Source organism: Aquarana catesbeiana, linkage group LG05, assembly GCF_042186555.1.
Source record: "Aquarana catesbeiana isolate 2022-GZ linkage group LG05, ASM4218655v1, whole genome shotgun sequence".
Taxonomy (NCBI): Eukaryota; Metazoa; Chordata; class Amphibia; order Anura; family Ranidae; genus Aquarana; species Aquarana catesbeiana.
Window position 1 is genome coordinate 174,970,648 of NC_133328.1, and position 26,684 is coordinate 174,997,331.

The following is a 26,684-nucleotide window of genomic DNA, read 5'->3' on the forward strand; positions in this document are numbered from 1 at the left end:
AGACGTAGTGACGAAACGCGTCAGAGCATGACCACACGACCCTACAGCCTCACACACTATAGCCTCATCCCGGGACTCATCGACGTGGGCGGAACGCCAACATTCCGACCAGCGGTGAGCACACGCAAATGGGTGTGACAGGCTTTATTTTCTTTTAAACACTGTAAGCATATCTCTTGACGGGGGGAACTTTTGTTATTGTTTTTATTGGTTAAATAATGTTATACTATGGAAAGTCTCCCCTATTGTTTTCCATGATACCCTGATGCTTATTGAATCTCTGGGAGTTAAACCGAATACGACCAGTAGCAGTTCCAGAGTGCAGTGCCAGACTTGAGGAGATGACGGGCCCTTTTTATCCAGATTTCTGGTAAGCCTTTATACCAAAGGGATAAATCACGAGGTGATACGGTGGAGGTTCATAACTTTCAAGGTCCACTATTGGAGTCAGTTTCAAAGCCCTTGTCACCACTGTTTACAACACACTCGAGCTCCAGTTTTTTCCCCTGGGACATGCATCCTTTATGCTGCACATGAGCTGGACATTGCATATGATATAGTTGTATTTCAGACTGTCAGAACTTTCATTTAACTTTTGTATTTGTTATTTTACCTGTACAGGATTTTATGACATTCTCAGTGCAAGTCTTTTGCATTCCAATTTTTAATTGCATTGTGTAATAGCACTTAGTTCACTCGAGGATTCAGTACTCCCAGTGCTGTATGCTGCAGTCTCCAGGAGGTTAGGCGCACTGCACTGGTATAACAGCAAGGGAAATCCATAGCACTTAAATGATTAACAACCAGCAGGAATGAATGTTTAATGCAAGCGCCGTTAATACTATTCTATTGTTAGAAAGTATAATTTAAATTTTTCCTGTACACTGATGGCTTGACATTCGATTCCCCTTTACATGTTGTAGTTTTGATTCACGTTATATTGTATTTATAGTCCAAGATTTTGGACTTTAATATTCTTCTTTTTTTTGTTTTTTCAATACAACACGCTTTTTGGTCATGAAAGTTTTTTAGCTACAGTGTATTTTTTTTTTTTTTTTAGCTACAGTGTATTTAGCCACATTTTCTTAAGTGGACGATTTTACTATAATACCAGAGTTTTATGGTGATTGAGAGACAAAGACACTTTTGTTATTAGTATTGTTTATGCGGAGGTCTCTGTGACGGGCTTCACATTGTTGTTTGGCCGATATTTCATATTACCCTCAATGGCCATTCTTTCCATTCCTATATTACTACATATTATCATGTGTGCCTGTCACAGAGGGATCCCTCATACCTAATTAGATTGCTGCTTTTTCTTCGTTCTTTCTATTCAGCCTTATGTTTCTACTTTATATGTTTCAGAGCTTTTGTGCTTTTATTTGTTGTTTCAGTTTTAATCTCATTTATATATGTGCATCATGTTGGGCTATGTTTACACTTTGTATCTCTATTCATGACACTAATTTCCAAATGCTTTTAGTATTTTAGTATTTTCATACCAGTGTCTGTTTCCCGCCCCACAGGTGTTCCTTATTTCTTGGGATTTCAAGCTCCAATCGTGCAAAAGATATTCTTATCAAATCATCTATTCTCATTGGTGGTTCGATTTTTTAATTTCCTTCTTATTTGCACCATTGGCCCTTGACTAATTTAGCTATGAGTAAGCATCAAACGATGTGAAACGCCATTTGTCCCTGTTTTTGTCCACCTCTCACTTGACTGTCATGTTTGATTTTATATCATTTTTTCAATAAAGATGCCTTTTTCACGGAGCGTGGCAGTCCAGGATTTCCTTATCTCTACAGACTTGTGCAGAGCCAGCACCTGAAAATTCACAGCAGGGCGGGAGTTACAATTAGGATCTGGAGGCTTGGTGAGCAGCATTCCTTTTTCTCGTAAATCACTCATGATGGAAGATGGTCTTTTCCCATAATGGAAGAGCCTAAATCACTTGTTGATGGATGACCGCGACCTCGTCGGAAGACCAATTTACAGTAACAGGTTCTCTGAACTTTATCCAAATAGGATGGCTGATGTAGGTTTATGCCCTGCCCTCCCAGGGGTGGATGCTGCCCTCTAGTGTCTGGGACGGCAAGTGTGTCTGCCTTTTTATAACTCGGTTGTCTTCACGGATCCTATGGATGAGAAAATAGACTTGTTCACACCAGATGCAGTCCAGTGCGTTTCTATTCTGCATCAAGAACACATGGACAGTGTCTAACTTTGATTCCAATTACTTTGTTTCTGTATGGAACACATCTGGAAAGTGGCAAAACGCATTGAGAATGCATCAAAAACACTCATGCAGAAACACATCTGGAACATAGTAATTGTGGCAATCTGGCCATCAGACTTACACAGAATCTAAACAGTGATAGATTTTGCCTGCCAATCAGCAACAGAGTTAAATTCGCTATATAAACTTCAGAAATGGTATTGCATTCAACACAGGAAACTACAAGACTTGACATAGTTTCCAGAAAGAGTTAAATCTAGCAACTGATTTTTGGTTGATGCTTTTGGTAGACCTATTGCAAGCACTAGTGCACTCAGTCACTGCTATGAGAGCATTATGGTTATGCCACTGGAGGGCAGGCGGAATTTCTACACAAGCCTTTGACATTTCCTATAATGGGAGGTTATTGTTTGGCCAAACACTGAACAATGCAATAAAGCGAAGGACAGGAGGAAAAGTCTCTGGACGGTGGCCACAGACTAGTAAGATCATCCTTCACTCAAGCCTACTGAACTTCAGAAGGTGCAGGGAGCCAAACCTTATAGGACAGGATGCAGAGTTAACAGATCACAGTGGAGATGTCTCAAAGATACTTTCAACATGAAATCAAGTCCAGAGCAAGCTGCTAAGATGGCTGGAAAGTCTTTTGCGTCCAACCAGTGTTTTCCAGTTGGGACCAGGGGGCCTGAGTGAAATTGATGGTTGCAGCCTGGAGGGTCCAGAGGACAGGTGGGAGTACAATGGAGAATTCCAAAGTTGACATTTAATTTATTCATTTAATTTATGTTCAACAGATCTCAGAATAGAAAAAATGTTTGCAAGATTTTCATACTGCTACAAGGCCATCATGCCAGTGATGCCGGAAATATAGAATCATTTGTGGGCCTTTCTCCCCAGTTTTTCTAGTACTTAAGGCAGGAGCCTTCTGGCCTGTTTCAGTTTGAAGGCATCAAATGTGTTTATATACACCAAGAGAATGTGCAAGGCCATTGGAACGCTTTTAAAACGCAGACTCCCCAGGTATCTTGAAAGGAAGGAAGTCTTTTCTAGCATTGCAAGCCTTTCAGGATCTTCCAGGGGGCTGAGTAAGGTTGACAACAAGACTGAAGTAGCCTGCATTGCCTGACAAGAGGACACCAAAAGTCTTTTCTTGTTACATCTTGCAAATAGGAACCACTTGGTTAAGGTTAGCCTTCTTGCCAGGGAAGCAAAATCTAATTATTGGTTTAGTTAGGTAGAATATTTTTTCTACAAGTGCCTCATACCAATATTGGCCCTATGGGGCATCCCGGCATTAGTTCTCAGGGAGACTTCACTGAACATGCAGCTTTTGATATTTGCAACAGGATACCTATGCAAAGACTCCGACATACAAGATACGTTCACAGTGCCATGGAATTTTCTGTCTGATCTTTGTCTTTGGTCGAATGAAATCTTTCATGGCAAGGTCAGTAACAGCACCCAATCCAATGAGACTACTTTTAATAGCCTGGCTATGGAATAGGCTACACTAGAGGTGTGGGGATTCTCATCTGAGGTTGTTCAGACCTTGGTGACCAGAAGATCCTCTATGAACAATACATAGGAGAGGATATGAAAGAGGTTTGTTTTGTTTGCTCAGCGAAAGCTTTCTCTCCTGCGTTTCCTGCTCTAGCCAACATCCTTGACATTTTACAGTCAGCGCTAGAGGTTGGTCTGGCATACAACTCCTGTTGAGGTACAGATCTCTACTTTATCTTTTCACAGGCTGCAGATGGATGCAAGAGCCAGTGACCAGATGCTTCTTCCAGATGACAATCCATACATGACCTTGAGGGAAATCATTGTTCCCTCTGTGGGACTTGGACTTGAATCTGAGAGCACCTGTTGCTCCAATAGGTTTAATTTCCATTGAAGTACCTCACGGTAAAACTAGTTCTCCTGACAGCAACTACTTCAGACAGAAGGATGCTAAAGATTGCAACACTTTCCTGCAAGGGCCCTTTGGTGTCTATTTTTCTGTTCCTTTTACCAGAGATAGGGATACAACGTCTATCTCCAAAGTTCAATTTTAAAGTGGTATCCAGTTTCCAGAAAAACTTGGAAGTAGTCCCTCCAAGTTTCACACGGCAGTCACTTGGTGCACAGCAGGAAGACTTCAGTTTTCTTACACATGGTCGAATTATTAACAGTGTACTTGGTCAAAAGAGGAAAGTGTACAATCTTTTCACTTAGCCATCAGGCCCTCAAGAGTCATCCACTCTTGGGTTACCAGCATAGCTCCCAACTGTCCGTGATTTCAAGGGACTGTCCGATTTAGAACAATGACCCTCATTCCTCCTTCATTTTGATCTGATCTATATAGATGTTTGTAAAATGCACGTTTTATCTATCAAAAAGTGTTTTCCAGCACTGGACCTTCTTATCCAGTTTCTAAATTGCTGCATTTGTAAATTCCAAAAGCCAATATAAAGGAATAGTAGTGGTGTAAAAATCTCCTTTTAAGGGGGCGGGGCGAAGAGTGTATCTTATGCCTGCATACTTCTGCTGATAGGTGTCCCTCATTCCCATCTCAAAGTTGGGAGGTATGGCTACCAGGGTGATTGGCATGCAGAAAGTATGCTTTTCTGCAACAATTGCAAGCCTATTTGAGGAGAGGGGTGGCAGCCTTTGAGGCAATTATGCCAGGATTGCTTGGAAGATATAGGTAAAGGCTAGCTTGTGTCTGGTGCCTTTATTTAACCTTAACAAGCTAATTTGTGACCAGCAAGTTTCGGACAAGAGAGATCAATGCTTTCTTTGATTGTCAGTGTCTCTCTTCGTTTGTTCTCTCCCGCCCTATATCAGCTTTGATGTATCCCATTGTGTGCTGATGGGAGGTGGGCCAGGAAAAGGGAAAATTGTTATGAAATACTTACTGTAATTTTCCTTTCCTGGCCCATCCTCACATCAGCACACGACTCCCTCCCTAGTGGCCTGTCGCAGGCTAAGTTATCAAACATCCTAGTTAGGGAGGGACTGTCTATATATTCAGTTAGATACAGGTGGTCATGTGGGGCTCTGGAGGAGGTATTAACCCATTGTGTGCTGACGTGAGGATGGGCAAGGAAAAGAAAATTACAGTAAGTATTTGATAACAATTTTCCCTTATATAGCATGTGAGACATTGAAGATTACATTGCGACACTGACTAACCAAATATTTCACAGATGGATGGTTTCTATTTTGATGTAAGTACTGTACATTCTTGTTATGCAACTTCAGGCCAGTAACAGATACCTGATACCAACAACAATTGTCTTTATTCTGCCTCTAGGTATTGGCTAAATATGAAGGCTTGTGGAACCTGTTCCTTCCATCTGTAAGTGGTCTTAGCCATACTGACTATGCATTTATTCCAGAGAAAACGGAAATTGTTTCTTTGCTCCAGAAGTTGTTAAAGAGTTACAATAAGCGTGTTCAGAAGAGGACTTTACCTTAAACTTAGTTGAGGAGTGAGATGGCAGAGCTGGAGGTTGACACCAGTGAAGTGAGAGATGAACACAGCTTTGATGAGCAGAGATTGGATGAATACCTGAGCACCCACCTGCCAGGCTTCAGCTCCAGACCAGGGGAAGCCCTCACCATCAGGCAGTACAGGTAAGTAAGAGGGGGGGTGTAAGGACCTGCTCCTTGTACCCCAGGACTGACCAGTCTGTCATAGAATGGGGCAAATTCTGCACATAAGTGTGTCAGTTCATTAACAGAGAAGCTTGAGATCACCAGAATACAGTATTTCACCCCCCCCTCCCCTCAATGAAGTCCTTCAAGAACTAGGGCCGGTTCACGCCACAAAAACGCACTCCAGATGCGTTTCTGCATGCATATTTTTTGATGCATTTCTGGATGCATTCCAGGTGCTTTATTTCTTCCTTTCCTGTTTTTTTTTTCCTCACTATACAAGGGTCCAGTGCTTTTTGATACATTTTTGATGCGTTTCAGTGCGTTTGATGTGTTTTACCATGTTCAGTGCAGGAAAAATGCAGCATGTTCTACTTTTTTTTCTTTCTGGAACTGAAAAGCTGGAACTGACTGCACTGGTATGAACTATGCCATTGGAAACCATATGACTTGCTTTCCATGCGTTTTTGATGCAGAACAAAAACGCACTGGACTTCATGTGGTGTGAACTGGCCCTGAATCATACACACCCTGTGTCTTCCAGCAATGTTCACATTCTGCCCCCCAGCAATTCTTCATCCCCCTCATTCTGTCCTCCAGCAATTTTTTATTCCCACATTCAGTCCTCCAGAAATTCTTCACCCCCTCATTCTGCCTTCCAGCAATTCTTTGCCCCCCTCAATCTGCCTTCCAGCAACTCTTCATCCTCCTCATTCTGCCTTCCAGCAACTCTTCATCCTCCTCATTCTGCCTTCCAGCAACTCTTCATTCCCCTCATTCTGTCCTCCAGGAAATCTTTATCCCTCTCATTCGAGTGTTAATTTAGTTGACGAAAATATATTCGTCATAGCTTTCTTTTCAGTTGCATGTTTTCAGTGACAAAAAGGAAAGGAACAGAAAATCCAAATTAAAGTGATATTAAAACTTTTTTTTTTTTTTAATAACAAAAATGTTATACTTACTTGCTCTGTGCAGTGGTTTTGCACAGAGCAGCCCTGATTCTGCTCTTCTCGAGTCCCATGCTGGTGCTCCTGGCTCCTCCCTCCTGCCAGGTGCCCCCAAGCAGGCATGCTCCCGAGCCATGGCTCTGTGTCCATTCACACACAGAGTCGTGGCTTGGGCCCACCCCCTCCTGATTGACTCACTAGCTGTTACTGACAGCAGCGGGAGCCAATGGCTCCCGCTGCTGCCAAAAGCCAATTAACAGTGCGAGTCCCTGTAAAGGCAAGGCTCTCGTAGACATCGCTGGATCCAGAAGGGGCTCAGGTAAGTATTAGAGGGGGCTGCTGCACACAGAAGTTCTCTTTTAAAATGCATGAAGGTAAAAAAACCTTGTGCCTTTACAGCCACTTTAAGTCAATTAGTCAAAAATTTGACAAAAATTAATTCCACTTTTCATCAACAAACGAAAACTAAATGAAAATGTGAGGAAGAGACGTTTTCCCACCTGAACTTTTGCTTTTCTTGGAGCTCCGCCGGTCTGTTAAAGTCCAAGCCCCTGACTCTATCGGGCAGCTGTAATGGCTGAGAGATGCAAGTTTCTATCAATCCTTTCCCTTTCCTTTACTCTATTTTTATTTTTAAATGTATTTTTAATATTCAATATATATAAATCTAGAAAGGTAGATAGATAGAAATATTACAGGCTATATAGGATGATAATATCATGGCTCAATGTTAGAATATGAATATAGGGATATATGGCAATGATCCACAACAAAATGGTGACGTTTAAGCTAAAAGAGTATGGTGGAGCCGCAGATGTAAACAAACCAAGGGAAAATGGTGACCGCACCTATAATGGGCTATGAGAAAATTGTGGATTCCGGGACTATATATATATGATTGGAATAGCGTCAGCCTATCATATCTCCCTGAGGAAGTCACGAGGTGTGACGAAACATGTAGGAGGGACCAGAGAGGCTGACGCAGACAAGATTACGAGAGCTGTAGGACAGTGTATTGTCGCTACTGCAGAACAGGCAGCAATAACCATCCTGACCATAGCTCCCAACTGTCCCTGATTTGGAGGGATTGTCCCTGATTTGGAACAAAGTCCCTCTGTCCCTCTTTCCTCCTCCACTTGTCCCTCATTTTGGTCTGATCTATATAGTTGTATATAAAATGCACTTTTTATCTTTTAAAAAGTGTTTCCCAGTGCTAAACCTTTCATCCACTTTCTAAATGACTGCATTTATAAGTTTCAGAAGCCAATATAAAGGAATAGTAGTGGTAGAAAAAGAACTTGTGGGTTTAACTAATACTTTTTTGTATAATTCTCCTTTAAGGGGGCATGTCCTATACTAACATACTTTTGCTAATAAGTGTCCCTCATTCCCATCTCAAAAAGTTGGGAGGTATGATCCTGACCACTGTCACGCTGTACATTCAGGATGTTAATGTGAGTGTTCATTTGACACGTGTTTTATTAACAAAAAGGTTTTAAAACGGTAAAGCACTATTGCATATCCTTATTATTTTGTATAACCATATTGAGCTATCAAGCCAGGGATCGGTGTATACAGATTGAGAAGTGTGGGGCATGCTGACAAGTAATCCAGCAAGGATCGATATATAAGGCTAAGGAAAAGTCTTAAAGGCTTATAATCTACTGTATTAGGGTGAGGGTATATATTGAACGGTGGATGTGGCACATTGTGAGTGAAAAGGACTATGCACGGTGAAATTAAATGAAGTTTAAGGATTATTTTGTATCACAATATTGCGGATCTGCACAGTATATTCTTTACAGAGGAACATTTTTGCACAGAGGAAATTGTTTTTTGCACAAGGTTTTAAAGAGCCATTTATCTGTTTTTGGATGTTTGAATTTATGTTTTTTGGATTATATTAGTGGTATAGATATATTTGCACATTATTTAGTCTGCGCAATTTGTCATTCAAAGTGTGACAGTGCTAAAAGCTGAAAATTGTCATGAGCAGGAAGGGGGTAAAAATGGCTAGTAGGCAAGTAGTTGAAGAGTAACGCCACATTTGTTGAGAAAAACACATTCCCCTCTGGGTGATCTATGTGCATTGCAAGAATTTTTAATGCACTTTGTTGCAGATTTCTACCTTTTTGTTAATCTGAAGAAATAGAAGTTTGTATCCATGTGCTCAGCAGTGGTGGCTGGTGGAGTCAGGTGGTCATCCAGCGACCGGTCAGTCGGTCATCCAGCCCCACACTTACCCCATCTAGGTTGCGGGCAGCGCTCCTACGGGCAGCATCTCCTTCTCCTCTGCATCACGGCGGCTTCCGCCATGTGTCTCCTCCCTCCCTCCTCCTAGGCATCCTACAGGATCGCCTGTCCTTTCAGCCAATCGACCCACTTCCTGATTGGCTGGGAGGAGGATCAGTGTGACAATAGCGAATATTCATTCGCTATTGTCACACAACTGGGTGGGCTTGGAGCGTAATTCTCTGCACCCCAAGCCCACCATTTTTGAAGTCTATTAGAGCCTCTGGCTCTAATCACATGCTGACGGGCTGCCGCTTGTGCTCAGTGAATCTGCATGGGAGTGTCTTTACAATTATCAGTCACCTTCAAGGCTCCAATGAGGGAAGTTGCAGGGTCTGTATCCCTTTAGATGCAAAATTTTTGTTGCAGGGGATGCCAAAAATCTGACTTGTATCTTAGTGCAGACTTTTGGGAATATCCATGAGCCAATCACATAAGCAGAAAATTACATATCTGGTGGCTGTTCTGTACACCATCTGTGTACAGAATGCCTCCAGGTAGCCATATTACATTGCATTATACAGAGAATTACAGCGCTGCAGATTAAGAAGGAAGGGTAATTTTTAATAACATTCATTTACAATGTGACTAGTGTCACAATAGTATATGCTATATTATTATTATTTTTTTTTTTATTCGCTATGTTTTACCCCCCCACAAAAGTGGAGTTACCCTTTAAAGTTTAAACATGTATTGCACTACGACATAAGAATAAGTGGGGGCATCTACTAAGCTGCTGAAAGAAGAAGAAATTAAGAAACAGGCTTTTCTTTAATTTTTTTCTTAACCACTTGCTGATCCTGGCCTTTTCTGACATTTGTTGTTTACAAGTAAAAATCTGTATTTTTTGCTAAAAAAAAATAACTTGCAACCCCCAAACATATATATATATATATATATATATATATAATACATACACACACACACATTTCACTCTGTTATATTGCAGCCATTTGCTAAAATCATTTAAGTTAATTTTTTTCCTCATTAATGTACACACAGCACCCCATATTGACAGAAAAACACAGAATTGTTGACATTTTTGCAGATTTATTCTAAATTCTATTTAACTCAGTTGCTGTCCATTTCTTCTGATCATCCTTGAGATGGTTCTACACCTTCATTTCAACAATTCTGTGTTTTTCTGTCAATATGGGGTGCTGTGTGTACATTAATGAGGAAAAAAAATGAACTTAAATGATTTTAGCAAATCGCTGCAATATAACAAAGTGAAAAATGTAAGGGGGTCTGAATACTTTCAGTCCCCACTGTATATGTATGTATGTGTGCGTGTGTGTGTGTGTGTGTGTGTGTGTGTGTGTGTGTGTGTGTGTATGTATGTATATGTATATGTATATATATATATATATATATATATATATATATATATATATATATATATATATATATATATATATATATATATATATATATAATTATTTTTGTTATCACTTTCATTCCTATTACAAGAAATGCAAACATCCCTTGTAATAGAAATAAGCATGTCAGGTCCTCTTTGAGAGATCTGGGGTCAAAAAGACCCCTGATCTCTCATTTTACCTTTTTAAAAGCAAGAAGAAAAATTACACTCTGCCTTTTTAAGGGAAAAAAAAAATCTCTTTAAGCCCGAGAGGCAGAAGTGACATCAGATATTGCTCCGGTACTCCAAGGGCATAGAGCCGAGTGGGGGCTATCTTGCTGCCTAGCCATCTGCCGCACGGATCAGTTCCCAGATTACCGATGGCTCCAGTAAACTCAGGAAACGGCGGGAGGGGGGGCACCTCTCTCATGGCCTACTGTAAATACACAGGAGTTATGACAGCTAGCTGCCATAACCCCTGCTATTCATTGTTAAGGTAATGAGGTATATTTATAGTTAGATGCTCGCCAAGTGGTTAATATTTATTGTTGGTAATATATTCAGGTAATAGTTTACATTTTTTTTTATATATTTTAAAGTTGCATTTCTGTTTATCAAAAAGCAATATTTTTGTTTGTTTATGAAACTTGTGTAGCGCACCCCCTTAGGAGCTACAAGTAGAATGGGATTCCCCAAGCTGCACAGCCAGCCACCGAATTTCCACAGGCACTCGGAGTCACAGAACAGTCTGTGACTTTTTTTTTTTTCAATTGAGGGATATAGAGTACCTTGGATAGGGATGGGAGGTTATGGGATGCCCACTTGACTTCAGAACAACTTCAGGGACAACTCTTCCTATATACAGCTCCTCTTCTTCCTCCTATCACACACTTGCTTACAGAACCCAGCTGTGTCACCCTGTAGTAATTTTGTAGCAAAGGCCCATTACAGGCAGGTGCTCGCAGCCCCAAACTTGAAGATAGGGTGACGCAGCTCACACTTACCCAGCACTTTCTCTCTGGGGTTACTGATCCCAGCACCACCTCCTCAGGAACTGCCAACCTGCCTGGCTGCAGCTGCCCCTCTCACTAGCCCTTCAGGCTAACTCTCCACATACTGACACCCACCAGCCCACCCATTTAACTCTAAGGAGATCCCCAGACGTGCTGACCTGCTCCCACTGTCCTCTTTCCTTGCTCCCGTGCCTCCAGGAAGCATTTCCCCTGTGTGTTGTAGGGGGACTCTTCCAGCACCATAGCCCCAGGCCCGAGGTCACCCCCCAGACTAGGGCCACCGAAAGCCTCCTCAGCACTCTATCTTTCACCCAACTGCCCTTGCTGGCGTAACTCATTTCTATTTATAAAGTGGCCTGCCCCCTTACAACCCCTTTTTGAAAGGTTCCAGAAAACAGGGAGAGGCACCAGAAGAGCTGTCTGAATGAGTCATCCAGCCTCCCTAAACCATTAATCCCTGACCCAGATTCAACACAGGCCTGGCTCTCAGCCAAGCCAATTTGCCTACTTAATCAGCAGACATGCTTTTTAAGTGCTCTTCTGGAGTGAGATCCGTGCTGCTATCCGTTCCTGGATGGGATTGTTCCTCTGGGGGAATCTGTGGATTCTGGATGCCTCCTAAATCCTCTGGGCGCCAAAAGAAGGCCAAGAAGCTGAGGTTCCCCCCGTGCGAGTCACTAGAAACTAGCCCCATATCCTGTGCCTCGGGGCCTTTGGCGCGTCATTGCAATATGGTGTCGCAGACAGACCATGAGGAGGTTGCTGACTCCACACTGCCCGGCATCCCAGAGCTGATGGCGGTGATTAACACCTGCCAGACGGCTTTAAGCTCTAAGATTGAGGCGGTTCAGCTGGATGTGGGACTGATTCACCAAGATCTTGATAAAATCCGTACCCGACTAGCGACCGCAGAGAAACGTGTCAGGGATAAGGTGACTGACCACTCTTTCTATCCAGGCCCTGCAGTCCAGGGTCAGAGCCCTAGAATAAAGGGCTGAGGATGTGGAAAATCGCAGCCCACGGAAAAATCTCTGGATCGTGGGGCTCCCCGAGGGAGTGGAGGGCCGGAGTCCTGCTACCTTCACAGAGGAACTGTTACGCACCCTTCTCCCTGCGGCCCAGCTATCCCCATATTTCACAGTGGAGAGAGCTTACCGGGTGCGGCCTAGACCTGCCACCCCGCACCTTCATTCTCTGGCTGCTTAATTTTCGTGACCGGGATGAATTGCTCAGAGCCGTTCGGGTAGCGAGGGAGCTGCCCTATCGTAATGCTAAGCTCCTGCTGTTCTCGGATTACACTATGGAGACCCAGAGGCAGCGCGGCTCCTTTGATGCTGCTATGTGGGCAAAGGGTATTAAATACAGCATCTTGTTTCCAGAAAACCTGCAGGTGGTGGACGGTGAAACTATGAGATTCCTCTACAAATCCCAAGGATACTACCGCATGGATGGAGGCACTGACTCCATAGAGAGGATGGTAACCATGAGCTCTCAGCATTTAGGACATTTTCCCGCATAGAACTGTTTTTTGCCTCCCAAACTCTCCTGCGGGGGGTGGTCTCTGCTGAGATTCTTTCCAGGGGTGTCTCGGACCATGCTCCAGTAGCTTTTGTAGTTCAGATGTCCCTGGTGGTGCGCCAGAGGGTTTGGCGGTTGTCCAAGTATTTGATCGCAGACCCCAAGATTCAGGACTCTTTCCCGGAGGCACTTGGTAATTATTTGTAACAGAATACAGACTCTGCCAGCCCCCTAGTAGTGTGGGACGCTTTTAAATCTTGGGCTAGAGGGGAGTACACCGCAAGACGATGGAGGTCTGTGCAGTCTCTGAAGCAACTGCAATGGCGATGCAAGGGTAGGCTGCCTATGTGAAGTCTAACTATATCTCCTGGCAGCATACCCTACGCGAGTTATCCATACTTACATTTGAGTTAACTAAGAAGTCTATGCTGGATAGTGCCCACAGGATTTTTTAGTTTGGTGATAAAAATGGCAGGCTTCTGGCCTGGTTTGCCAAGGGACAATATGCAATAACACACATTGGCAGGATTAGGTGCCCTGACGGACAGTTGCTGACTAACCCTGAGCTAATTAATGCTAGGTTCCTGCAGTTCTATAGGGAGTTGTACTCTTTCAAGTTGGCCTATGACACCACCGAGCTGACCCATTATTTGGACCAGATTCCCTTTCCCACACTTGACCTGGATAGGCAGCATGAGTTAGACAGGGACATCTCTCTTGAGGAAGTACAGGAGGCGCTGGGGTGTATGTAGTCGGGTAAAGCTCCCGGTCTGGATGGAATCCCAATTGAATTTTGTTCTACCTACCAAGAACTACTGGCTCCCAGGCTTACATCCCTTTTGGCTAAGTTTGCTTCTCTAGACTCTCTTCTGGGATCTATGTCAGAAGCGATTGTGGTATTGGTCCCCAAGCCGGGTAAAGATCCACAGGAATGTGCTTCCTACAGGCCAATCTCATTGATTAACGCTGATGCCAAATTGTTGGCCAAGATATTGGCCCTTCGCCTTGCCAAGGTGATGGACAAATGTATTCACGTGGACAAGACAGGGTTCGTGCCCGGCAAGGAAACTGACAAACATTTGCCGCTTATTTCTTAACTTGGCGACTTCCCATAGTAACGGGGGTATGAGAGTCATAGCTTTACTGGATGTGGAAAAAGCTTTTGACTCAGTGGAGTGGGAGTATCTCTGGGAGGTTCGGCTTTGGCGCTAAATTTCTGCAATGACCGGGTATGTTATATATGTCCCCTAGGGCGGGAATCCGCACAAATGATACTTTCTCTGATTATTTGCTCCTTCAGAGGGGAACCCGTCAGGGATACCCTTTATCACCTAGTTTATTCACACTAGCACTGGAACCATTGGCAATCTTGGTTCGGCAGTCCCGACGCAATGTGGGACTTTGGGTCCGCCCCTCTGGAGTAGGGATGAGCCGAACACCCCCGGGTTCGGTTCGCACCAGAACCTGTGAACGGACCGAAAATTTGCACGAACATTGGAACCCCATTGACGTCTATGGGACGAAATCGAAATCAAAAGTGCTCATTTTAAAGGCTAATTTGCATGGTATTGTCCTAAAAAGGGTTTGGGGACCCGGGTCCTGCCCCAGGGGATATGTATCAATGCAAAAAAAAGTTTTAAAAACGGACGTTTTTTCGGGAGCAGTGATTTTAATGATTCTTAAAGTAAAAAAAAAAAGTGAAATATCCCTTTAAATATCATACCTGGGGGGTGTCTATAGTATGCCTGTAAAGTGGAGCGTGTTTCCCATGCTTAGAACAGTCCCTGCACAAAATGTCATTTTTAAAGGAAAAAAGTCTGCTTGCGGCTTTAATATAATGTCGGGTCCTGGCAATATGGATGAAAATCAGTGAGACAAACGGCATGGGTACCCCCAAATCCATTACCAGGCCCTTTGGGTCTTGTATGGATATTAAGGGGAACCCCGCACCCAAATTAAAAAAGGAAAGGTGTGGGGCCCCCAGGCCCTATATACTCTGAACAGCAGTATACAGGCGGTGCAAACAAGACAGGGATTGTAGGTTTGTTGTTAAGTAGAATCTGTTTGTAATTTTGAACTGGTACATTTTTAACGTGTTTAGCTCCAGCCAACAAATCTATTTTAAGATTTTTGGAAAACCTAGGGAAGGGTTATCACTCCTGTGACATTTGTTTTGCTGTCTGTGCTCCTGTTCAGAAGATTTCACCTCACTTTTTGTCCCAATGACAAATGTTTTTTGAAAATTTGGGGTTTTTTGTGAAACAAGGATTGGTGATAAAGCATCAGTGTAAAGGAGAAAAGTTTTTCTCATATTAACTCTTACAGGAGAGAATTTCCCTTCCTAGGGGTAGATTTCATCTCACTTCCTGTTGTCTCCTTCCGTTTGCAAGTAGGAGTCCTTTGTAAGTTAGATGTTTGAAAGTAGGGGCCTGCCCTATATACTTAGCAGAAATTTGGGCCTTAGGTGGTGTTGTGGCCACAACACTGTAAGCCCTCACAGGGCCCTGCTGTGAAATATTAGATCAAGAATTGTAATTACATGCCCCTGTTGAACAGGGACAGAAAAATTGGGCCTTTGGTGGTGGTGATGGTGCTGGTGCCACAACACTGAAAGTCCTCGCAGATACTCTTGGTGGGTGCAGAAACGGGCCCTGCTGTGAAATATTAGATCAAGAATTGTAATTACATGCCCCTGTTGAACAGGGGCAGAAAAATTGGGCCTTTGGTGGTGCTGGTGCCACAACACTGTAAGTCCTCACAGATACTCTTGGTGGGCGCAGAAACGGGCCCTGCTGTGAAATATTAGATCAAGAATTGTAATTACATGCCCCTGTTGAACAGGGGCTGAAAAATTGGGCCTTAGGCACTAGTGCTGGTGCCACAACACTGCAACCCCTCACAGATACTGTAGTTGGAGCGCAGGAACTAGCCCTGCTGCAAAGAATTGCATCAAAAATTGTAATTACATGCCCCTGTTAAACAGGGGCTGAAAAATTGGGCCTTAGGCACTGGTGGCGGGACTGGCGGCGCCCAGAACCAAAAATGTTCTTACAAGCTATCATCATGATCATTGAGGAGGAAGAGGATAATTACTCAGTATAACAGGATAGTCACTCAGCATCAGCATAGGCAGTCTTTGAAGGGATCTGACATTTCAAAAAAATTTAATTGGTTACATCAGCATCGGGTGCTTGGTAGCTGGTGGTGATCCAAGACTGATTCATTTTAATGAAGGTCAGTCGATCGACCGAGTCGGTGGACAGACGCACCCTGTGATCGGTTACAAAGCCTCCAGCAGCACTGAATGTGCGTTCCGAAAGAATGCTGGATGCAGGACAGGCCAGTAGCTCAACTGCATACTGTGCAAGCTCTGGCCAGTGATACATCCTCAAGACCCAGTAACCCAGAGGATTTTCGGTGGGAAAGGTGTCCAAGTCAGATCATGCCCCTAGGTATTCCTGCACCATGTAAAACAGACGCTGCCGATGGTTGCTGGAACCGATCATACCTTGGGGCTGCGGACTAAAAAATTGTCTGAACGCATCGGTCAGACGGCCACCTTCTCCACCGCTCCTTCTTTGACTGACCGAAACCTCAGCAACACATTGTCCAGAAACAGGAGTTTGTAACCTCCCAGTCTCTGGGAACGTGTTGCACAGACCTTTCTGCAAGGCCTCCCGAAGATGTTTCATCCTCTGCTCCCTCTGCGATGGCAAGATAAGGTCCGCAACCTTAGCCTTGTAACGTGGATCAAGGAGGGTTGCCAGACAGTATTGTTCCTTCTCCTGCCTCAGGACATCCTGTTAGCCCGGGTACCTGCCCAAGAACCGCTGCATCACCAAGTTAAGTAAGTGAGCCAAACAGGGCACATGGGTCAGTTGTCCCTGTCGGAGGGTAGAGAGGAGGTTGGTGCCATTGTCGCAAACCACCATTCCTGCCTTAAGTTGGCGTGGCATCAATTACCTCTGAACCTGCCCCTGCAGAGCTGACAGAACCTCTGCCCCAGTGTGGCTCCTGTCCCCCAAGCACACCAGCTCAAGCACTGCATGGCATCTTTTGGCCTGCATACTTGTGTAGCCCCTGTAGCCTACGGAGCACTGCTGGTTCCGAGGACAAAGCACAGGAAGAGGCCATGGAGGAAGAAGAAGAGGAGGGGGTGGAGGAGAGAGGTGTGTCAGAATCATTAGTAGTGGCATTTTGGAGGCGTGGTGGCAGAATAACCTTCAACACTACTGCACCTTGTCCTGCATCCTTCCCAGCTGCCAGCAGAGTCACCCAATGCGCGGTGAAACTTAGGTAACGTCCCTGTCCATGCCTGCTGGACCATGAGTTAGAGGTAAAATGCACCTTACCGCTGACCGCCCTGTCCAGCGAGGCATGGACGTTGCCTTAGACATGCTGGTAGAGAGCCGGAATCGCCTTCCGTGAGAAAAAGTGGCGTTTGGGTACCTGCCACTGAGGAACCGCACATTCTACAAACTCAGGGAAGGGGGCAGAGTCTACCAACTGAAAAGTTAGCAGTTGAAGTGCTAGCAATTTTGCCAAGCTAGCATTCAATCGCTGGGCATGTGGATGGCTGGGAGCGAACGTCTTTCGGCGGTGCAGCAGCTGGGGCAGGGAAATTTGCCTGGTACAATCTGACGTCGGTGTACCGAAAGCAGATTGCCCACAAGTACTTGGCTGTGACACACCTAATTCTATACCTTCATTCCTCTCAGTGCAGGTCTCATAGAGGACTGAAGGTATAGTGGGGTTGGAGATCTCAGCTGATGAGGAGCAAGGAGAGGTCCTCTTTGTTCTTTGGTGTGGGTCTTTTAGATACGCTTGCCAACGAACTGCATGGCAGGTCAACATATGTCTGGTCAAGCATGTGGTTCCCAAGCGGGAGATGTTTTGGCCACGCGAGATACGCTTGAGACATATGTTGCAAATAGCAGCAGTGCGATCTGATGCACTCGTCTCAAAAAAGGCCCACACCAAATAACTTTTGGAATAACGCGCAGAGACAGCAGCGCCCTGCACATGCGGAGCTTTGCGGTGTGATGCAGTCAGTGTGCTGCCCTTAGGCTGGCCCCTGGAGGGCATCCTGCCTCGGTGATGTGCCTCCTCCTCCTCTCTCTCCTATCAGGCACCCACATTGAGTCAGTGACCTCATCATCCCCTCCCTCCTCATCACTGGAGCAAACCTGGCAGTATGCTGCAGCAGGGGGAGCATGACTGCCAGATTGCTGTCCTTCTTGGGCACCCCCTCTGTCCGTGCTCACGTTACTGCCTTCATCTAGCTCAGTATCATCATCAGAGCCTTCTAAACGCTGGGCATCCTCCTGGAGCATATACCCAACACTGTGGTCAAACAGTTCGAGGGACTCCTCAGGAGGACATGGTGGGGCTAGGGAAGGAGTCACTGATGCCCTTGAGCCGAGGGAAGAGGCCGCATTGGCAGCTGCTTTGCCAGACAAAGTACCCTGAGCATGGGTGAGAGGAGGATGAGGACGGCTTGGTCATCCACTCGACCAAGTCTTCCGCATGTTGCGGCTCAACACGGCCAGCTGCCGAAAAAAAGGCCAAGCGTGTCCCACGGCCACGTGCTGATGAGGATGCACCGTCTCCACGACCAGCACTGTTGCCTCTAGACACAGAGCCTACTTGCCCTCTTTTATTGGCTTGTGACTGCCTCTCCTTGTTGGCCTTCCAGACATACTAATGGCCTGCAGTGAGATGTAGCTGCACTAAGCTGGGAGATATATATAGATATATATATCTATATATATATATATATATATATATATATATATATATATATATAGATATATATAGATATATATATATATATATATAGATATATATAGATATATATTGATACTGCAGCTAGCAAAATCATCTGCCTGCCGGTAGTATGCGAACACCACAAATCTTCTACAGGTAGCTTTAGATGAACACTGTGCAGAGGTCGCACTAAACTAACTTGTAGCTTTAGCTGAACACTGTGCAAGGACGCACTACACCAACGTTAAAATAATGTAGCTGCCTGCGGTAGTGATAGGATCAGGAAAACACCACCAACCTTCTACAGGTAGCTTTAGCTGAACACTGTGCAGAGGTCGCACTAGACTAACGTGTAAATAATGTAGCTGCCTGTGGTAGTGATAGGATCAGGAAAACACCACCAACCTTCTAAAGATAGCTTTAGCTGAACACTGTGCAGAGGATGCACTACACTAACGTTAAAATAATGTAGCTGCCTGCGGTAGTGATAGGATCAGGAAAACACCACCAACCTTCTACAGGTAGCTTTAGCTGAAAACTGTGCAGAGGTCGCACTACACTAACTTGTAGCTTTAGCTGAACACTGTGCAGAGGACGCACTACACTAACTTGTAGCTTTAGCTGAACACTGTGAGGAGGACGCACTACACTAACTTGTAGCTTTAGCTAAACACTGTGAGGAGGACGCACTACACTAACTTGTAGATTTAGCTGAACACCGTGGAGAAGTCGCACTACACTAACTTGTAGCTTTAGCTGAACACTGTGAGGAGGACGCACTACACTAACTTGTAGCTTTAGCTGAACACTGTGAGGAGGACGCACTACACTAACTTGTAGCTTTAGCTGAACACTGAGGAGGACGCACTACACTAACTTGTAGCTTTAGCTGAACACTGTGCACTACACTAACTTGTAGCTTTAGCTGAACACTGTGAGGAGGACGCACTACACTAACTTGTAGCTTTAGCTGTACACTGTGCTGAAGTCGCACTACACTAACTTGTAGCTTTAGCTGAACACTGTGAGGAGGACGCACTACACTAACTTGTAGCTTTAGCTGAACACTGTGAGGAGGACGCACTACACTTATAGCTTTAGCTGAAAACTGAGGAGGATGCACTACACTAACTTGTAGCTTTAGCTGAACACTGTGAGGAGGACACACTACACAAACTTGTAGCTTTAGCTGAACAATGTGAGGAGGACGCACTACACTAACTTGTAGCTTTAGTTGAACATTGTGAGGAGGACGCACTACACTAACTTGTAGCTTTAGCTGAACACTGTGCACTACACTAACTTGTAGCTTTAGCTGAACACTGTGCAGAGGTCGCACTACACTAACTTGTAGTTTTAACTGAACACTGTGAGGAGGACGCACTACACATATAGCTTTAGCTGAACACTGTGAGGAGGACGCACTACACTAACTTGTAGCTTTAGCTGAACACTGTGCAGAGGTCACACTACACTAACTTGTAGCTTTAGCTGAACACTGTGAGGAGGACGCACTACACTTATAGCTTTAGCTGAACACTGTGAGGAGGATGCACTACACTAACTTGTAGCTTTAGCTGAACACTGTGAGGAGGACGCACTACACTAACTTGTAGCTTTAGCTGAACACTGTGAGGAGGATGCACTACACTAACTTGTAGCTTTAGCTGAACACTGTGCAGAGGTCACACCACACTAACTTGTAGCTTTAGCTGAACACTGTGAGATGGACGCACTACACTAACTTGTAGCTTTAGTTGAACACTGTGAGGAGGACGCACTACACTAACTTGTAGCTTTAGCTGAACACTGTGAGGAGGACGCACTACACTAACTTGTAGCTTTAGCTGAACACTGTGCACTACACTAACTTGTAGCTTTAGCTGAACAGTGCAGAGGTCGCACTACACTAACTTGTAGCTTTAGCTGAACACTGTGAGGAGGACGCACTACACTAACTTGTAGCTTTAGCTGAACACTGTGAGGAGGACGCACTACACTTATAGCTTTAGCTGAAAACTGTGAGGAGGATGCACTACACTAACTTGTAGCTTTAGCTGAACACTGTGAGGAGGACGCACTACACAAACTTGTAGCTTTAGCTGAACAATGTGAGGAGGACGCACTACACAAACTTGTAGCTTTAGCTGAACAATGTGAGGAGGACGCACTACACTAACTTGTAGCTTTAGCTGAACACTGTGAGGAGGACGCACTACACTAACTTGTAGTTTTAGCTGGACACTGTGCACTACACTAACTTGTAGTTTTAGCTGAACACTGTGGAGAAGTTGCACTACACTAACTTGTAGCGTTAGCTGAACACTGTGAGGAGGACACACTACACTAACTTGTAGCTTTAGCTGAACACTGTGAGGAGGACGCGCTACACTAACTTGCAGCTTTAGCTGAACACTGTGCACTACACTAACTTGTAGCTTTAGCTGAACACTGTGAGGAGGACGCACTACACTAACTTGTAGCTTTAGCTGAACACTGTGCAGAGGTTGCACTACACTAACTTGTAGCTTTAGCTAAACACTGTGAGGAGGACGCACTACACTAACTTGTAGCTTTAGCTGAACACTGTGCACTACACTAACTTGTAGCTTTAGATGAACACTGTTCAGAGGACGCACTACACTAACTTGTAGCTTTACCTGAACACTGTGCAGAGGTCGCACTACACTAACTTGTAGCTTTAGCTGAACACTGTGGAGAAGTCGCACTACACTAACTTGTAGCTTTAGCTGAACACTGTGAGGAGGACGTACTACACTAACTTGTAGCTTTAGCTGAACACTGTTCAGAGGACGCACTACACTAACTTGTAGCTTTAGCTGAACACTGTGCACTACACTAACTTGTAGCTTTAGCTGAACACTGTGAGGAGGACGCACTACACTAACTTGTAGCTTTAGCTGAACACTGTGCAGAGGTCGCACTACACTAACTTGTAGTTTTAGCTGAACACTGTTCAGAGGATGCACTACATTAACTTGTATCTTTAGCTGAACACTGTGAGGAGGACGCACTACACTAACTTGTAGCTTTAGCTGAACACTGTGCACTACACTAACTTGTAGCTTTAGCTGAACACTGTGAGGAGGACGCACTACACTAACTTGTAGCTTTAGTTGAACATTGTGAGGAGGACGCACTACACTAACTTGTAGCTTTAGCTGAACACTGTGCACTACACTAACTTGTAGCTTTAGCTGAACAGTGCAGAGGTCGCACTACACTAACTTGTAGCTTTAGCTGAACACTGTGAGGAGGACGCACTACACTAACTTGTAGCTTTAGCTGAACACTGTGAGGAGGATGCACTACACTAACTTGTAGCTTTAGCTGAACACTGTGAGGAGGACGCACTACACTAACTTGTAGCTTTAGCTGAACACTGTGAGGAGGATGCACTACACTAACTTGTAGCTTTAGCTGAACACTGTGCAGAGGTCACACCACACTAACTTGTAGCTTTAGCTGAACACTGTGAGATGGACGCACTACACTAACTTGTAGCTTTAGTTGAACACTGTGAGGAGGACGCACTACACTAACTTGTAGCTTTAGCTGAACACTGTGAGGAGGACGCACTACACTAACTTGTAGCTTTAGCTGAACACTGTGCACTACACTAACTTGTAGCTTTAGCTGAACAGTGCAGAGGTCGCACTACACTAACTTGTAGCTTTAGCTGAACACTGTGAGGAGGACGCACTACACTAACTTGTAGCTTTAGCTGAACACTGTGAGGAGGACGCACTACACTTATAGCTTTAGCTGAAAACTGTGAGGAGGATGCACTACACTAACTTGTAGCTTTAGCTGAACACTGTGAGGAGGACGCACTACACAAACTTGTAGCTTTAGCTGAACAATGTGAGGAGGACGCACTACACAAACTTGTAGCTTTAGCTGAACAATGTGAGGAGGACGCACTACACTAACTTGTAGCTTTAGCTGAACACTGTGAGGAGGACGCACTACACTAACTTGTAGTTTTAGCTGGACACTGTGCACTACACTAACTTGTAGTTTTAGCTGAACACTGTGGAGAAGTTGCACTACACTAACTTGTAGCGTTAGCTGAACACTGTGAGGAGGACACACTACACTAACTTGTAGCTTTAGCTGAACACTGTGAGGAGGACGCGCTACACTAACTTGCAGCTTTAGCTGAACACTGTGCACTACACTAACTTGTAGCTTTAGCTGAACACTGTGAGGAGGACGCACTACACTAACTTGTAGCTTTAGCTGAACACTGTGCAGAGGTTGCACTACACTAACTTGTAGCTTTAGCTAAACACTGTGAGGAGGACGCACTACACTAACTTGTAGCTTTAGCTGAACACTGTGCACTACACTAACTTGTAGCTTTAGATGAACACTGTTCAGAGGACGCACTACACTAACTTGTAGATTTACCTGAACACTGTGCAGAGGTCGCACTACACTAACTTGTAGCTTTAGCTGAACACTGTGCAGAGGTCGCACTACACTAACTTGTAGCTTTAGCTGAACACTGTGGAGAAGTCGCACTACACTAACTTGTAGCTTTAGCTGAACACTGTGAGGAGGACGTACTACACTAACTTGTAGCTTTAGCTGAACACTGTTCAGAGGACGCACTACACTAACTTGTAGCTTTAGCTGAACACTGTGCACTACACTAACTTGTAGCTTTAGCTGAACACTGTGAGGAGGACGCACTACACTAACTTGTAGCTTTAGCTGAACACTGTGCAGAGGTCGCACTACACTAACTTGTAGTTTTAGCTGAACACTGTTCAGAGGATGCACTACATTAACTTGTATCTTTAGCTGAACACTGTGAGGAGGACGCACTACACTAACTTGTAGCTTTAGCTGAACACTGTGCACTACACTAACTTGTAGCTTTAGCTGAACACTGTGAGGAGGACGCACTACACTAACTTGTAGCTTTAGTTGAACATTGTGAGGAGGACGCACTACACTAACTTGTAGCTTTAGCTGAACACTGTGCACTACACTAACTTGTAGCTTTAGCTGAACAGTGCAGAGGTCGCACTACACTAACTTGTAGCTTTAGCTGAACACTGTGAGGAGGACGCACTACACTAACTTGTAGCTTTAGCTGAACACTGTGAGGAGGACGCACTACACTAACTTGTGGCTTTAGCTGAACACTGTGCAGAGGTCGCACTACACTAACTTGTAGCTTTAGCTGAACACTGTGAGGAGGATGCACTACACTTATAGCTTTAGCTGAAAACTGTGAGGAGGATGCACTACACTAACTTGTAGTTTTAGCTGAACACTGCGAGGAGGATGCACTACACTAACTTGTAGCTTTAGCTGAACACTGTGAGGAGGACGCACTACACTAACTTGTAGCTTTAGCTGAACACTGCAGAGGCCGCACTACACTAACTTGTAGCTTTAGCTGAACACTGTGAGGAGGACGCACTACACTAACTTGTAGTTTTAGCTGAACACTGTGAGGAGGACGCACTACACTAACTTGTAGCTTTAGCTGAACACTGTGCACTACACTAACTTGTAGCTTTAGCTGAACACTGTGAGGAGGACGCACTACACTAACTTGTAGCTTTAGCTGAACACTGTGCAGAGGTCGCACTACACTAACTTGTAGCTTTAGCTAAACACTGTGCAGAGGTCGCACTACACTAACTTGTAGCTTTAGCTAAACACTGTGAGGAGGACGCACTACACTAACTTGTAGCTTTAGCTGAACACTGCACTACACTAACTTGTAGCTTTAGATGAACACTGTTCAGAGGACGCACTACACTAACTTGTAGCTTTACCTGAACACTGTGCAGAGGTCGCACTACACTAACTTGTAGCTTTAGCTGAGCACTGTGAGGAGGACGCACTACACTAACTTGTAGCTTTATCTGAACACTGTGGAGAAGTCGCACTACACTTGTAGCTTTAGCTGAACACTGTGAGGAGGACGCACTACACTAACTTGTAGCTTTAGCTGAACACTGTGAGGAGGACGCACTACACTAACTTGTAGCTTTAGCTGAACACTGTGAGGAGGATGCACTACACTAACTTGTAGCTTTAGCTGAACACTGTGCAGAGGTTGCACTACACTGACTTGTAGCTTTAGCTAAACACTGTGAGGAGGACGCACTACACTAACTTGTAGCTTTAGCTGAACACTGTTCAGAGGACATACTGCACTAACATGTAGCTTTAGCTGAACACTGTTCAGAGGATGCACTACACTTATAGCTTTAGCTGAACACTGTGAGGAGGACGCACTACACTAACTTGTAGCTTTAGCTGAACACTGTGCAGAGGTCGCACTACACTAACTTGTAGCTTTAGCTGAACACTGTGCAGAGGTCGCACTACACTAACTTGTAGCTTTAGCTGAACACTGTGCAGAGGTCGCACTACACTAACTTGTAGCTTTAGCTGAACACTGTGAGGAGGACGCACTACACTAACTTGTAGCTTTAGCTGAACACTGTTCAGAGGATGCACTACACTTATAGCTTTAGCTGAACACTGTGAGGAGGACGCACTACACTAACTTGTAGCTTTAGCTGAACACTGTGAGGAGGACGCACTACACTAACTTGTAGCTTTAGCTGAACACTGTGCAGAGGTCGCACTACACTAACTTGTAGCTTTAGCTGAACACTGTGAGGAGGACGCACTACACTTATAGCTTTAGCTGAACACTGTGAGGAGGACGCACTACACTAACTTGTAGCTTTAGCTGAACACTGTGAGGAGGACGCACTACACTAACTTGTAGCTTTAGCTGAACACTGTGCAGAGGTCACACCACACTAACTTGTAGCTTTAGCTGAACACTGTGAGATGGACGCACTACACTAACTTGTAGCTTTTGTTGAACACTGTGAGGAGGACGCACTACACTAACTTGTAGCTTTAGCTGAACACTGTGAGGAGGACGCACTACACTAACTTGTAGCTTTAGCTGAACACTGTGCACTACACTAACTTGTAGCTTTAGCTGAACACTGCAGAGGTCACACTACACTAACTTGTAGCTTTAGCTGAACACTGTGAGGAGGACCCACTACACTAACTTGTAGCTTTAGCTGAACACTGTGAGGAGGATGCACTACACTAACTTGTAGCTTTAGCTGAACACTGTGCACTACACTAACTTGTAGCTTTAGCTGAACACTGCAGAGGTCGCACTACACTAACTTGTAGCTTTACCTGAACACTGTGCAGAGGACCCACTACACTAACTTGTAGCTTTAGCTGAACACTGTTCAGAGGACGCACTACACTAACTTGTAGCTTTAGCTGAACACTGTGAGGAGGACGCACTACACTAACTTGTAGCTTTAGCTGAACACTATTCAGAGGATGCACTACACTAACTTGCAGCTTTAGCTGAACACTGTGCAGAGGTCGCACTACACTAACTTGTAGTTTTAGCTGAACACTGTGAGGAGGACGCACTACACTAACTTGTAGCTTTAGCTGAACACTGTGCACTACACTAACTTGTAGCTTTAGCTGAACACTGTAAGGAGGACGCACTACACTAACTTGTAGCTTTAGCTGAACACTGTGAGGAGGACGCACTACACTAACTTGTAGCTTTAGCTGAACACTGTGCACTACACTAACTTGTAGCTTTAGCTGAACAGTGCAGAGGTCGCACTACATTAACTTGTAGCTTTAGCTGAACACTGTGAGGAGGACGCACTACACTTATAGCTTTATCTGAAAACTGTGAGGAGGATGCACTACACTAACTTGTAGCTTTAGCTGAACACTGTGAGGAGGATGCACTACACTAACTTGTAGCTTTAGCTGAACACTGTGAGGAGGACGCACTGCACTAACTTGTAGCTTTAGCTGAACACTGTGAGATGGACGCACTACACTAACTTGTA

General features: G+C 44.5%; 1 protein-coding gene across 4 annotated transcripts in view; it reads left to right on the top strand.

Moving 5' to 3' along the window:
• LOC141144572 (acyl-CoA dehydrogenase family member 11-like) overlaps window positions 1-26,684 on the top strand; it is a 276,817-nt gene that overhangs the window by 115,533 nt on the left and 134,600 nt on the right. For 2 of the 4 annotated variants that reach the window (XM_073630368.1, XM_073630365.1), the window contains exon 2: window positions 5,535-5,857. The exons of the other annotated variants lie outside the window; for them this stretch is intronic. In XM_073630368.1, coding sequence (XP_073486469.1) covers window positions 5,718-5,857 — 140 coding nt within the window. In that variant the 5' untranslated portion in view covers window positions 5,535-5,717. The remainder of the gene's footprint in view (window positions 1-5,534; window positions 5,858-26,684) is intronic. 4 annotated transcript variants of the gene reach the window in all.